The sequence below is a fragment of the Chiloscyllium plagiosum genome, unplaced genomic scaffold, assembly GCF_037043375.1.
Source record: "Chiloscyllium plagiosum isolate Xiang-an unplaced genomic scaffold, Cpla_swu_hap1 HiC_scaffold_26, whole genome shotgun sequence".
In the NCBI taxonomy this organism is placed as follows: Eukaryota; Metazoa; Chordata; class Chondrichthyes; order Orectolobiformes; family Hemiscylliidae; genus Chiloscyllium; species Chiloscyllium plagiosum.
The window spans coordinates 2,994,116-3,009,575 of NW_028270164.1; the positions used below are offsets into that span (position 1 = coordinate 2,994,116).

At 47.4% G+C, this 15,460-nt stretch overlaps 1 protein-coding gene across 2 annotated transcripts in view; it reads left to right on the forward strand.

Annotated features, from left to right (window-relative positions):
* The window catches only part of srgap2 (SLIT-ROBO Rho GTPase activating protein 2), a 196,215-nt gene that overhangs the window by 168,753 nt on the left and 12,002 nt on the right, over positions 1–15,460 (forward strand). For both annotated transcript variants that reach the window (XM_087973417.1, XM_043716324.2), the window contains exons 19-20: positions 11,032–11,212; positions 14,895–15,041. In XM_087973417.1, coding sequence (XP_087829543.1) covers positions 11,032–11,212; positions 14,895–15,041 — 328 coding nt within the window. The remainder of the gene's footprint in view (positions 1–11,031; positions 11,213–14,894; positions 15,042–15,460) is intronic.

Consider the following 15,460-nt stretch of genomic DNA (forward strand, 5'->3'; position numbering starts at 1 on the left):
AAGGTTGTTAGGCCGAATGGCTTCCTGTTCCTTATGTTACTGTGACCCCGAATCATTGTTTTAAATGTTTTTTTATGGGGGGAGGGGAGGGATGATTCATGTTTAGGTGAGAGAAGGTTAAAATAATCATGTGTACCCTCTCCCTTGATAAGCCCTTGCATGAGAAACACATGAAATTGAGCAGAGGCCACTTAGAAAAACAAAAGGGGAAAACTTCAAAGGTGTTCTGTCAGCAGGAAGAGTTTATTGCTGCATTAAAGTGAGGAGTGTGTGCAAATCAGCTGCCATCAGATTAAACCTTTCAGTGAAACTGAGCCAAGCATCTGAGGGCAATGGGTTCAGGCTGCTTCACTCACAGGGAAAGACTTGTACGTAAACTTCAATGTTTACCTGGGTTCCCTGCAGTGAGACATTACTGCTGGTGCAGTGCCTCTTCAGGATGTCAGGTTTGGGAATCTTAGCAGAGGTTACAGTGACGCTGGAGGACTGGAAGCACAGAGGAAGGCAGAGCCGGGATTGGACGATGCAGCCTCAGAACCTGTGGCTGTGAAACGTTACGATGCCCTGAGCTTGATCAGCTTCCTGAGCAAGGTCAGCTCTTTGTCTCCAATGTATCCGTGCTGCAGGCATAGTTCCCATCGGGAATACACCTCCAGGCAATGAGACTGTGTGGTTGTAATTTGCAGTGAGCTGGGAGCACAGGTTCCTTCCACATCCACCTGCGATGTCGCTTAACTCAGCCCACTGCCCCAGACTCGAGATTCTTGTACAGAGCTCCTGGCTCCATGCATGAAAGAGGAAAAGGCCATTTCTCAGAGGAACTTTCTTTAATTGAGATGCCTCAACCTAACGAGCCATAGCACCAGGGACAGGTCAGCCCAGAGTCAGAGAGAAGGTGATGATTTTAAAGAAGCAATGACCTTAAGACAAAGGAGCAAAGGTAGGCCATTCAGCCCATCAACTCTGCTTTGATATTCAGTGAACTCATGATTGATCCCCAACTCCACCTCTTTGCCTTGTCTCCATAACCATTGGTTGCTTTCCTGATTAAAACTTTGTTTCTCTCAGCCTTAATGACCCAGCATCTGCAGTAAAGAATTCTACAGATTCACTCCCCTCCGAGAGAAGAAATTCTTCCTCATCTCTGTCTTCAATGGACGACCCATTAATCTGAGATGATGCCCACTGGTCCTAGACTCTCCCACAGTGGGGAGCAATCTCTCTGGTCCTCAGGAATCTTGCTGAGGGAAGGCTTCTGTTTTGAGTTGCGGAGGAGGGAATTGGAACTTTTGGCAGTATGGATGAATATGTTTTTCACTGGATTTCCACCTGACTGTTTCCAGCCCCATCTCAGTCTGTCTGCTGCTGAAACCCTCGTCCAATCTGAACAAGGCCATGGGTGAACAGATATCACCTGGACACACTAGGAGCAGGAATAGGGCACTTAGAGTCAGAGAGATGTACGGCACAGAAACAGACCCGTCCATGCTGAGCAGATATCCCAAACTAATCTAGTCCCATTTGCCAGCACTTGGCCCATATCCCTTCAAACCCTTCCTATTCATATCCCCATCCAGATGCCTTTTAAATGTTGTAATTGTACCAGCCTCCTCCATTTCCTCTGGCAGTTCATTCCATACACACACATTACCCTCTGTGTGAAAAAGTTGCCCCTTAGGTCCCTTTTATATCTTTCCCCTCTCACCATAAACCTGTGCCCTCTAGTTTTGGACTCATCCATCCTGGGGAAAAGACCTTGTCTATTCACTCGATCCATGCCCCTCATGATTTTATAAACCTCGATAAGGTCACTTCTCCCTCAGCTTCCTCCCTTGAGCTGCCCCATTGTTCAGTAAGAACATGGTTGCTCTGTTTGTGGCTGAAAATGTGTTGCTGGAAAAGCGCAGCAGGTCAGGCAGCATCCAAGGACCAGGAGAATCGACGTTTCGGGCATAAGCCCTTCTTCAGGAAAGAAGAAGGGCTTATGCCCGAAACGTTGATTCTCCTGTTCCTTGGATGCTGCCTGACCTGCTGCGCTTTTCCAGCAACACATTTTCAGCTCTGATCTCCAGCATCTGCAGTCCTCACTTTCACCTGCTCTGTTTGTGGCATCAACCCCACGTTCCCGCCTGCCCCCAATACCCTTTGACCCCTTCATAGTCAAGACTCTGACTCGGCCTTAATGATATTCCCTACAAAGGTGTGAGATGCATGGATAGGGTGAATAGCCAAAGTCTTTTTCCCAGGGTGTGGGAACTGAGGACATAGGTTTAAGGTGAAAGGGAAAATATTTAAAAGGGAACTGAGGGGCAACCTTTTCACGCAGAGGGTGGTGCGTGTATGGACTGAGCTGCCAGAGGAAGTGGTGGAGGTTGGTATAATTGCAACATTTAAGAGGCATCTGGATGGGTATATGAATAGGAAGGATTTGGAGGGATATGGGGCGGGTGCTGGCAGGTGGGACTGGATCAGATTGGGATTTCTGGTCGGCATGGACGAGTTGGACCGAAGGGTCTGTTTCTATGTTGTATGACTCTATAACTCTGTGACCTGCCTCTACACTTCTCTGGGGAAGAGAATTCCACAGACTCTCAACTCCCATCATCTCCTGATGACTGTCTCTTCATCTGCTTAAGCTCAAAGCTCTTGAATTCTTTCTCGGAACCTACCTTATGTACTCCTCCTTTAAGTCATGGAGTCAGAGAGACAGAAACAGACCCTTCAGTCCAACTTGTTTATACTGAGCAGATATCCTAAATTAATCTTAGTCCCATCTGCCAGCACTTGGCCCATATCCCTCCAAACCCTTCCTATTCATATACCCATCCAGTTCCCTTTTAAATGCTGTAATTGTGCCAGCCTCCACCACTTCCTCTGGCAGCTCATTCCGTACCCGTACCACAGTCACTGCTTCAAACCCAGCAGTTTTGCCTTTGCTTCAGGTCACCTGTTGTAATACCTCTGTTTGTAACTTGGTGCCAAACTGTGGCTGATTTACGTCCATTTTGGGCTTTTTAAACATCACAAAATGTGCTATATCAATGCAGGTTGTTGTATTGGAAGGATTGCCATACGGTTCAACCTGCCCCATCCCCCAGAGCCTCCTGCACAACTTGGCCGAGTGGCTGAGTCACAGGAGGAGCTGAGAATATTCAGTATCACACTGATCCACAGGGGTCTGCAGTGCAGCTGTCCTGTCACAGTTACTGAAGGGGTGGGGGGTGGAGGGATTTGATCCTTCAAAGCTGTTTCCCTTTTGTTTTACTAAAGCCGTGGTGGGTTCAGAATTATACATTTCTCCTCGGTGAAATCTGCGGGGAATAGTTGGAATTCCAGTCTCCATCCTTCCTGCTCTTGGCACTGTGTACCTCAGCTCGGTTGGAGGAGTGTGTGGATAAATCACGTGTGTAAGTAAGGCATGTGTGTGAATCACGCTGAAACTGTGTGTGCTTCAGAGAGACTCTGATGCCTTGGGTGACTCTGATTGCATTGTCACGCTACACTGAGGCGTTGTCATGCTCTGACGTGCAGTTCAACAGCACGAACAAGGCTAGTTTTCATCTTGCTGACCTGCCCTGAAGGAAAGGGTCACCTTCCTACAGCATGGCTTGTGTTCTTTAGCTTCTCTGCTGGAGAATGAGTTAGTGTGATCAGCCTTGTTCCATTCCCTATTGTCTAGCTCCGTCACTTGGCAGTAGGGGTATGTGTATGTGAAAGTGTGCAGGTGGCGACACGATGATCATTAACTCAGCAACAAGAGCAGACATGATCCCTTCCTGGTGTAAAAGGTAACGTTCTCACTGATTTTAACACAATCTGACCAAGGCTCAGCTGCTGTCGCTTCAATGGAATGTGAAGAGGGACCGTGTTTAAAAACATCTCATCCTCCCAGTTTCCCACCACAGATCACAGGTTTAAATTACTCCTCAAAAACATCCACATCCAAAACTAAATAAAACGTTATCATTAAAACTCTCAATTATGTCCATCTCTTGGGTGCTTGCCATAGTTGGCCTTCTATTTCCCCGCACAGTATATGAACACTGGGACTAGGAGCAGGACAGAATAAGTCGAAGAGTGTGGTGCTGTAAAAGCACAGCCGTTCAGGCCGAATCCGAGGCGCAGGAGAGTCAACGTTTCCAACAAAAGCTCAAAACATCGACTCTCCTGCTCCTCGGATGCTGCCCGACCCGCTGAGCTTTTCCAGCACCACACTCTTCGACTCTGATCTCCAGCATCTGCAGTCCTCACTTCCTCCCAGCAGGATAGAATGAGGCCATTCAGCCCCTCGAGCCTGCACTGCCATTTGATATGATCATGGTTGATCTCATCTCAGCCTCAGGTCCACGTTCCTGCTCACTCTCCCATAACCCTTCACCCCATGGGATGTGAGAGCTGCAGAAGTTCAGCTCTGTGTGACACTGAAGTTCAGGAAGTCTGGGGGGGTGGGAGGAACTAATTCAGACAGAGGTGGAGCGGGGAGGACGTTCCTGTGTTCAGTCATTGAGTTCACTGGGTCCCATTCAGGGGGGTGAAGTGAAGGCTGTGGGTGGAGATTGAGCACAACCCTTGTGCTGGGGAAAGGTAAAACCATCCAGTGCTTCCACTCCCTTCACAAGATCATACAAGACAGGAGGTGAGAAGGCCATTCAGCCCTTTGAGTCCATTCTACCATTCAGTGAGACGATTGGTTTCAAAGCCAGTTTCCTGCATTCTCTCTGTTCCTCTGGGTTTTTGGCAAAAATTGATCAGTTTCTGTTTGAACATTTTCAACGACTGAGCCTCCATAGGGTAGAGATTTCCCAACAGACATCAGCCCTCTGAGAGAAGGGATTCCTCCTCATCTTGGTCCTAAATAGCTTCTCCTTTCTCCGGAGACACTGTCCGTGGTCAGTGACCCTTGACCCACAGCGCATGCAGTCCCCGTGGTCCAAAGGACTCTGCTCAGATAAAGGCGGTGGGAGGAGATCTTGGGTGATTTTGCTTTTTGTTTTGGATGTGTACAAAATGCCCATGGTCTCAATCCGTGGTTCGCACTGCTGCCTCACAGCGCCAGGGACCCAGGTTCGATTCCAGCCTCGGGTGACTGTCTGTGTGGAGTTTGCACATTATCCCCGTGTCTGTGTGGGTTTCCTCCGGGTGCTCTGGTTTCCTCCCACAGTCCAAAGATGTGCAGGCTAGGTGAATTGGCCATGGGAAATCGCCCAGAGTGTTAGATGCATTAGTCAGAGGTACATATAGAGTAGGGGAATGAGTCTGGGTGGGTTGCTCGTCACAGGGTCGGTTTGGACTTTGTTGGGGCCAAAGGGCCAGATTCCATACTGTAGCGATTCTAGTCTAAGGACAAATAAATAAAAATCACTCTTCGCATGTCCCAAACCAGTGAAGCACTTTGTGACCATGGTTATACTGTAGAAGATGCAGCAGCCAGCAATTGCACAGCAAGATCCCAGAAGTGAAGGTCACTGGGAAGAGGAAGTAAATCACCAGATTAGCTAATCCTCCCTGCTATTGGCTGACTAATCGTTATCAACACAGGAGTTAGGCTAGAAGCTAAAAGCTAGGACGGACAGAGTCATCATCTCTGGGTTGTTGCCGGTGCCATGTGACAGTGAGGCAAGGAATAGGGAGAGAGTGCAGTTGAACACGTGGCTGCAAGGATGGTGTAGGAGGGAGGGCTTCAGGTATTTGGACAATTGGACTGCATTCTGGGGAAGGTGGGACCTATACAAGCAGGACGGGTTGCACCTGAACCAGAAGGGCACCAATATCCTGGGGGGTAGGTTTGCTAGCACTCTTCGGGGGGGTTTAAACTAATTTGGCAGGGGGATGGGATCCGGACTTGTAGTCCAACAAGTAGGCTAGCTGTTTGTCAGGATGTCCAAGAATGTAGGGAGGCTGTGGAGAAGGTAGCACTGACAGGGAATACTTGCGGACACAGAGATGGGTTCAAGTGTGTATACTTTAATGCAAGGAGAAATAAGGTGGGTGAACTTAAGGCGTGGATCGGTACCTGGGACTACGATGTTGTGGCCATCACAGAAACGTGGATAGAAGAGGGAGAGGAATGGTTGTTGGAGGTTCCTGGTTACAGATGTTTCAGTAAGATTAGGGAGGGTGGTAAAAAAGGAGGGGGGGTGGCGTTGCTAATTAGAAATGGTATAACGGCTGCAGACAGGCAGTTCGAGGGGGATCTGCCTTTGGAGGTAGTATGGGCTGAAGTCAGAAATAGGAAAGGTGCAGTCACCTTGTTGGGTGTTTACTATAGGCCCCCCAATAGCAGCAGAGATGTGGAGAAACAGATTGGGAAACAGATTTTGGAAAGGTGCAGAAGCCACAGGGTAGTAGTCATGGGCGATTTCAACTTCCCAAACATTGATTGGAAGCTCTTTAGATCAAGTAGATTGGATGGGGCGGTGTTTGTACAGTGTGTCCAGGAAGCTTTTCTAACTCAGTATGTAGATTGTCCGACCAGAGGGGAGGCCATATTGGATTTGGTACTTGGTAACGAACCGGGACAAGTGATGGGCTTGTTAGTGGGTGAGCATTTTGGTGATGGTGACCACAATTCTGTGACTTTCACCTTGGTTATGGAGAGAGAGAGGTGCGTGCAACAGGGTAGGTTTTACAATTGGGGGAAGGGTAAATACGATGCTGTAAGACAGGATCTGAGGAGCATAAGTTGGGAGCATAGGCTGTCAGGGAAGGATGTCATGGAAATGTGGAACTTTTTCAAGGAACAGATATGACGTGTCCTTGATATGTATGTACCTGTCAGGCAGGAAAGAGATGATCGTGTGAGGGAACCTTGGTTGACGAGGGAGGTTGAATATCTTGTAAAGAGGAAGAAGGAGGCTTACATAAGGTTGAGGAAACAAGGTTCAGACAGAGCGTTGGAGGGATACAGGATAGCCAGGAGGGAGCTGAAGAAAGGGATTAGGGGAACTAAGAGAGGGCATGAAAAATCTTTGGTGGGTAGGATCAAGGATAACCCCAAGGCATTTTATACGTTTGTGAGAAACATGAGAATGACGAGAACGAGGGTAGGTCCGATCAAGGACAGTAGTGGGAGACTGTGTATTGAGTCGGAAGAGATAGGAGAGGTCTTGAATGAGTACTTTTCTTCAGTATTTACAAACGAGAGGGACCGTATTGTTGAAGAGGAGAGTGTGAAATGGACTGGTAAGCTCGAGGAGATACTTGTTAGGAAGGAAGATGTGTTGGACATTTTGAGCAACTTGAGGATAGACAAGTCCCCCAGGCTTGACGGGATATATCCTAGGATTATGTGAGAAGCAAGAGAGGAAATTGCAGAGCCGTTGGCAATGATCTTTTCGTCTTCACTGTCAACAGGGGTGGTTCCAGGGGACTGGAGAGTGGCGAATGTTGTGCCCCTGTTCAAAAAAGGGAATAGGGATAATCCTGGGAATTACAGGCCAGTTAGTCTTACTTCGGCGGTAGGCAAAGTAATGGAAAGGGTACTGAGGGATAGGATTTATGAGTATCTGGAAAGACACTGATTGATTAGGGACAGCCAGCACGGATTTGTGAAGGGTAGGTCTTGCCTTACAAGTCTTATTGAATTCTTTGAGGAGGTGACCAAGCATGTGGATGAAGGTAGAGCAGTGGATGTAGTGTACATGGATTTTAGTAAGGCATTTGATAAGGTTCCCCATAGTAGGCTTATGCGGAAAGTCAGGAGGCATGGGATAGAGGGAAATTTGGCCAGTTGGATAGAAAACTGGCTAACTGGTCGAAGTCAGAGAGTGGTGGTAGATGGTAAATATTCAGTCTGGAGCCCAGTTACAAGTGGAGTTCCGCAGGGATCAGTTCTGGGTCCTCTGCTGTTTGTAATTTTTATTAATAACTTGGAAGAGGGAGTCGAAGGGTGGGTCAGTAAATTTGCAGACGATACGAAGATTGGTGGAGTTGTGGATAGTGAGGAGAGCTGTTGTCGGCTGCAAAGGGACTTAGATATGATGCAGAGCTGGGCTGAGGAGTGGCAGATGGAGTTCAACCCTGTCAAGTGTGAGGTTGTCCATTTTGGAAGGACAAATAAGAATGCGGAATACAGGGTTAACAGTAGGGTTCTTAGTGAGGTGGAGGAACAGAGGAATCTTGGGGTCTATGTTCATAGATCTTTGAAAGTTGCCACTCAGGTGGATAGAGCTTGTAAGAAGGCCTATGGTGTATTAGCATTCATTAGCAGAGGGATTGAATTCAAGAGTCGTGAAGTGATGTTGCAGCTGTACGGGACCTTGGTTAGGCCACATTTGGAGTACTGTGTGCAGTTCTGGTCGCCTCACTTTAGGAAAGATGTGGAAGCTTTGGAGAGGGTGCAGAGAAGATTTACCAGGATGTTGCCTGGAATGGAGAATAGGTCGTACGAGGATAGGTTGAGAGTGCTAGGCCTTTTCTCATTGGAACGGCGAAGGATGAGGGGTGACTAGATAGAGGTTTATAAGATGATCAGAGGAATAGATAGAGTAGACAGTCAGAAACTTTTTCCCCAGGTACAACAGAGTGTTACAAGGGGACGTAAATTTAAGGTGAAGGGTGGAAGGTATAGAGGGGATGTCATGGGGAGGTTCTTTACCCAGAGAGTGGTGGGGGCATGGAATGCGCTGCCTGTGGGAGTGGCAGAGTCAGAATCATTGGCGACCTTTAAGCAGCAATTGGATAGGTACATGGATGGGTGCTTAAGCTAGGACAAATGTTCGGCACAACATCGTGGGCCGAAGGGCCTGTTCTGTGCTGTATTGTTCTATGTTCTATGTAGGACTCACACAAAGGTAGCTATGAAACCAGACACTGGGGGAACAGCTGTCCTTCATTGATGGAGGAGAGAGATTGGCAGGGAGACTTGAGCTTTCAGGGAAGGGCTTCCTCAGGACTCTGTCAGCACTGTGTTACAGACACATGGCTTTTACACATATGTAGCTTTCCCTGAACTATGTCATCGCTGCATTGACATCAACCCTGGGGAAAATCTGGTGAATGGCATGCCTGCAGCTAAAAACCAGAGAGAGGAGTGTTCATCCCCACCCGATGTGCTGTAATGTGCCGCACTGCGCCAGAATGATTACTGAGGCAGGAATGTAGACAGTTGGACTCCTCAACTTGGCCTAACAAACCATGACTGAAGCTGACAGTCCACACGGTAACACAGAGTCACTCACATTCCCTTGTGGCTTCATCATTTAGCCTCCCTCACACCTCCACATGCTGTTCATCTGGACCAGGGCACCAACAAAACTTGTTTCAAACCTTTCACATCTTGCCTGTCTTTGCCACAGCAAGTGGTTGAAGCCGAAATGTAGAATGTTTTCAAAAAGAGTTTAATATAATGTGGAGGTGCCGGGGTTGGATTGGGGCGGACAAAGTCAGAAGTCACATGACACCAGATTATTGTCCAACAGGTTTATTTGAAACCACAAGTCACTGCACTGGATGAAGGAGCCACTCTCTGAAAGCTTGTGATTTCAAATAAACCTGTTGGTCTATAATCTGCTGCTGTGTGACTTCTGAGTTAGATTTAACTCTGAGGGCTAAAGGAAGCAAAGGGTATGGGTAGGAAGTGGGATCGGGGAATGAGATGATCAGCCTTGATTAAATTAAATGACAAAGCATGCTCAAAGGGCCGAATGGCCTGCTCCTGCTCCTGTTTTTGATGTTTCCTCAATGCCCCTTGTGTAAGTGGGAGAATCACTGTATGATCGACTGCAGTCTGTGTGAGATGGGTACACACAGTGCTGACAGGGTGTGAGCTCTAGAATTCCCACCCAGTAACACTGAAGGAATGACCTAAGTCAGTCAGGAATGGAATTTAAAATCAACAGCGTTTCCCAGAGTGGATTGAAGCAGCGCTCCCTTTACCTTCCACTGAAATTCACGGCAGCTGACCTGATTATATCAGCTTCCTATCAGGATTCAAACTCTCCCTCCGCACAATGAAGATCATTGTGATCATTTACTGCAAAAAATCCTTGAGATCAGTGTCACCCAAAGTGGGGCAGGCTGTCAGCTCCCTGAGGGGGGGAAGGGTCACAAGCTGAAATTTTGCTGTCACCATCTCTGAGGCCCCATCCCCCTACTCTCATAGGCTTCTCCAGCACCCTCCCCAAATCTCACCAAACCCCGAAATGGGATCATAATGGGGCAAACAGCGGTAGGCTATACACACTGAAAGCCAGGATGGTCAGTGGAAGGAGGGAGTTGGGTATAGGGTCCAGTGATAGGACTACCTTTCAATAGTGTCTCACACCGGCCCCCATCCCCTGTCGCTGGCTCATTCATTGGCTGCAAAATGTAAACACAGCCTGGGAGGTGTCTGGCTCACTTTTGGGTTAGAGATAGATAAGTTTTTGATTGTCAAGGGGATCAAAGATTACAGGGAAAAAGTGGGAGAATGGGGTTGAAAAACATATCAGCCATGTTTGAATGGTGGACTCAAAGGGCTGAATGGCCTAATGTTCTGCTCCAATGTCTTATGGGTCCACCACTGCTGGGGTTAGCCTCAGTAAGGCTCAGGCTGTGAGCTTCGAGAGGCACATTGGGCAGAACTGCCCCTCAGTGCCGTTCAGTCCTGCCCAGTCTATACAATGCCCATCTGTGGGCATTGGCTTGACCTCAAGTGAGGGCTGTGCCAAGTTTGAGACTGTGTTAATGTTCAGTGGCAGCTCCTGCTAAAGGAATCGATATGAGGGAACTGAGACCAGAGAGACAGGGGCCAGCAGAAAGTGAAATGGATGGGACATTTATTTACTTTATTAACCAGGACAAATTACAAACAGTTTACAATAATCAGCAATTTACAGGGGATAGGGGCAGCAACGCCAGACCCCAAACCCCACCAGTTCACAGGGAAAAGAGGACAAACCTGTCATTATATCAAATCAGAAACAGTAAACGCAGTCACATGTAGACAGTCCAATAAACCGAGCAATAGAACAGTGCACATATTAGCAGGGACTTTTATTGCGAGAAGTGTCCTGAGTGGAAATAAACCCTTCCTTTCTCCTCCCTTTGCAGAAGGTGAGCCGATTGAAGCCATTGCTAAGTTTGATTACACGGGACGCACAGCTCGGGAACTCTCCTTCAAGAAAGGCGCCAGCCTCCTGCTCTATCACCGAGCTTCTGAGGATTGGTGGGAAGGTCGGCATAACGGAATAGACGGACTTGTCCCACATCAGTACATCGTGGTCCAGGACACGTACGTTTTCATTTAAACCGTGATAGATGTGAGATAGATAGAGTTCCAAATCTCATTATAGACAATGACACTGGAAGAGACCACTTTCCCAATCCAAGCAATTGGAAGCCTGGCTCTCTCCCCATGGCCTTGCATCATTCTCTGATACAAATATTGCTTCCCTTTTCCCAGACAAGGTGCTATAGTCTCTATCCACTGCCTATGATTGAAACAACCCTCTTAAACAGAAAATCTAACTCTCTAACCTCTGTGCATTAACTGCACAACCACAACTTTCCCTAATCTCGGTACCAAATCTCTTTGTGATTGGAAATCATTTTGTTACATCTTTTGTGAAACCTCTCTGCTTCAGGGAGGTTAGCAGAATGGACAGACAGGTGGCAAACGAACCAATCGCTTCACTGGATACCGAGCGATTGTCTGAGGTTCCTCCTTTCACGGTAACTTCCTGCGCCGTGTTTTAATGACCTTTCAATAATGGGCTCTCCAAAGCTGCAGCTAATGCTTGGTGTTGTGTGAAAATTAACCACCTCGCCTGACTCTGTGCTCCTCTTAACCAAACCCAGATGTACTGACTTTTAAATAGAGTTATAGACTCATCCAGCATGGAATTAAACCCTTTGGTCCAACCTGCCCAGGCTGACCATGTTCTGAAACTAAACTAGTCCCTTCTGCCTGCAATTGGCCCATATCCCTCCAAACCTTTCCTATTCATGAACTTATCCAAATACCTTTTAAATGTTCTAACTACACCTGCATCTACCAGTTCGTCTGGCAGTTCATTTGATACACAGGCCACTCTCTGTGTAAAATATGTGCCCCTCTAGTTTTGAACAGCCCCACCTGTGTGAAAAGACCTTTTGCTCTTCACCTTATCCCTGCCCCTCATGATTTTATAAACCTCTGTAAGGTCATCCCTCAATTTCCTATGCTCCAGTGAAAAAAGTCCCAACCTATCCAGCCTATTCTTGTAACTCAGATCCTCTATTCCTGGCAACATCCTGGTAAATCCTTTCTGAACCCTTTCCAATTTAATAATATCCTTCCTGTAACAGGTTGCCTAGAACTGGACACAGTATTCCAGAAGAGGTCTCACCAACATCCCGTGAAACTGTACAGCACAGGAACAGGCCCTTTGGCCCACGATATTGTGCTGAACATGATACAAATTAAACTAATCCCTTCTGCCTGCCCTCAGTCCGTATTCTTCCATTCCTTGCATATTCATGTGCTTATCTAAAAGTCCCTTAAACACTCCTATCGTATCTATCTCCTCCACCACCCCTAGCAGTGTGTTCCACACTCCAACCACTCTGTGCAAAACACTTGCCCCTCACATCTCCTTTGACCTTTCCCCCTCTCACCTTAAATGCATGCTGTCTAGTATTAGACATTTCAACTTTAGGGAAAAAAATTCTGACCGTCAATCCTATCGATGCATTTCATAATTTTATAGACATGACATCCCAATTCCTATACTCAAAGGTCTGAGCTAAATGCCTTTGTAACTACCCTCTCTACCTGTGACCAACTTTCACAGAATTATGTACCTGAATCCCTAAGTGTCTCTGTTCTACAACACTACCCAGGGCCTTACCATTAATTGTATAAGACCTGTCCTTTTTAGTTTTCCCAAAACGCAATACCTCACATTTATCCAAATTAAACTCCATCTGTCACTCCTCAGCCCATTGACCCATTTGATCAAGACCGCTTTGTAATCTTCGATAACCTTCTTCACTGTCCACTATACTCCAAATCTTGGTGTTAATCACAAACTTACCATCCATATCTCCTATATTCTCATTCAAATTGTTTATGTAAATGATCAACAGAAGTGGACCCAGCACTGATCCCTGTGGAACACCACTGGGGTTACAGGCCTCCATTCTGAAGACAACCTTCCCCCTCCCTCTCTGTCTCCTACAAATAATCTTCCTCAGCTCCCACTTGTGCATCGTTTTCTAATCGAACCCTGTGTTCATTTCCCAAGCCTGCGGGCTCTCTCTGTTGCTTGCACATTTCCACTCCTACTCATGCCTCTTACAATGTTTTGCCACATTTATTTATTCACATTTAGTTCAGTTGCCTCCTGTCTGCTGTTTTCTCTCATCCAACCTGCTGTTTGTCACTTTTTAAGAATGTCGTCCAAGTTGAATGGGTCATTAACACTGAGGACAGAATTGGATTTACCGGTATGGGGGGCGGGGGGCGGGGGAGCAGGGTTGTGCCCAGATTGACCCAGTTCCTGTCCCTTCGACAATAAGCTGTTTGTTGGCCAGCTTTCTCTCTCTGTTACTATATTTACTCAAGAGCCACAGGCTGAATATTTGTAATGAGTTTCTTGTGAGACACCTTATTAAACACCTTCTGAGAAAACAGATGCCAAGCCTTCACAATATTTCTGCAGTTTGTCACTCAGTCCTCTGTTCAGTTCTTTTCTGGCTTGCCTTACTTTTATCTGATCCATGTGGGAGGCAACTCCAGCAACTTCCTACCTCCAACACAATTTATTTTATTCACTTGTGAGACTCAGGTGTCTCTGACTACACTAGCATTTATTGCCCGTCCCTAGTTGCCCCTTGAAAAGGTGGGGATGAGCTGCCATCTTGAACCGCTGCAGTCCATGTGCTGTAGGTTGACCCACAATGCAATTAGGGAGGGAATTCCAGGATTTTCACTCAGTGACACTGAAGGAACAGCAATATACTTCTCAGTCAGAATGGTGAGTGGATTGGAAGGGAATTTGCGGGCGGAGATGGGAAGATCCAGTTGAGGTCCTTAAATGGACAGTTGTTGCCAGGGTTTGACCGTGAGAACCTTTTTCCACGTATGGAGTCAGCTATTACGAGGGGGCATAGCTTTAAATTAAGGGGGGGTAGGTATAGGACAGATGTTAGGGGTAGATTCTTTACTCAGCGAGTCGTGAGTTCATGGAATGCCCTGCCAGTAGCAGTGGTGGACTCTCCCTCTTTATGGGCATTTAAACGGGCATTGGATAGGCATATGGAGGATAGTGGGCTAGTGTAGGTTAGGTGGGCTTGGATCGGCGCAACATCGAGGGCCAAAGGGCCTGTACTGCGCTGTATTTTTCTATGTTCTATGTTCTATGGTATGACCCTGTATCTAAGGCCCCGAGAGGTACTTGGCATCGAGAGCTGAGGTGGATCCTGCACCCTCACTCACCCTTGCAGCTACATAACCCCTTCCCCCCAGCCTCCAACTCATGAGATCCCTCTTGTCATCAGCCACCTTCAGCCTGATCCATCTTGTGTGAGCCTGGGCCTCCCTGGGGCTGTAATTCCCGCAGCAGCCACCGCCTCCTTGATGGCACCACTGTGCAAAAGAGATGCTGGCCTCTGATTCGCCAGCAACTCTGGAGGTGGATTGGGGGTGGACATCTGTGGGTGGGGGGGTCATGTGTCTCAGTTTGAAGGGAGTTCCCAGGAGGAGTTTCATTGAGTGTTAATAACCATCTGAGGGGGTAAGACATTTAACTACCCAAACTCTAACCCCTGGGGTCTTCGGAAAATTATTCCAGTTGTTTTTATACTTTATGTTCAGAGTACTTTTAAATTGATGTGCTTTATGTTTATGTGTAGTGACAGAATCTTTATCTCTCTCTCTCTCCATCCCCCTCCCCCCCATCCCTCAACCCCCTCCCTCGCTCTCTCTCACTCAGTGATGATACATTCTCCGACCGGTTGAGCCCAAAAGATGACATTGAGCCGAGCAGTGCTCCTCCCCCAGTGGAACAGCCCCTGTGTAAAGGCAGCGTCAGTTCACCAACGGGACATGTTGCTGATATCTACTTGGCAAACTTGAACAGGTCAGAAATGAATGTGTTTGAAAATGGGAACATACGATGTGAAAACCGAGAGAGGGTTTGCCTTTTGGGGGCCCTCTCTGCCCCGGCTTGTCTACGACAGGGAGCAACTCCAGAGGGCTCTGTAACTATTGTCAGCCATACCGGGAATCAGTGCGAAAAGGGTTGCTTGGCTCTCACAGAGCTATCCAGAGATGATGAACCCAGAGGATTTCATTTGCAGAGCGACCCGCACTGATGAATTGGTGATAGTTACGAATCCAATTGTAGATTCGCTGTTTGGATAAATACTAGGAGGAGCTGAGGAATCACTGTGCTTTGGGTGAAGGGTGTGAGTGTGGGATTAACTGAAAAGCTCTTTGACAGTGGGTGGCATGGTGGCTCAGTGGTTAGCACTGCTGCATCACAAAGCCAGGGATCTG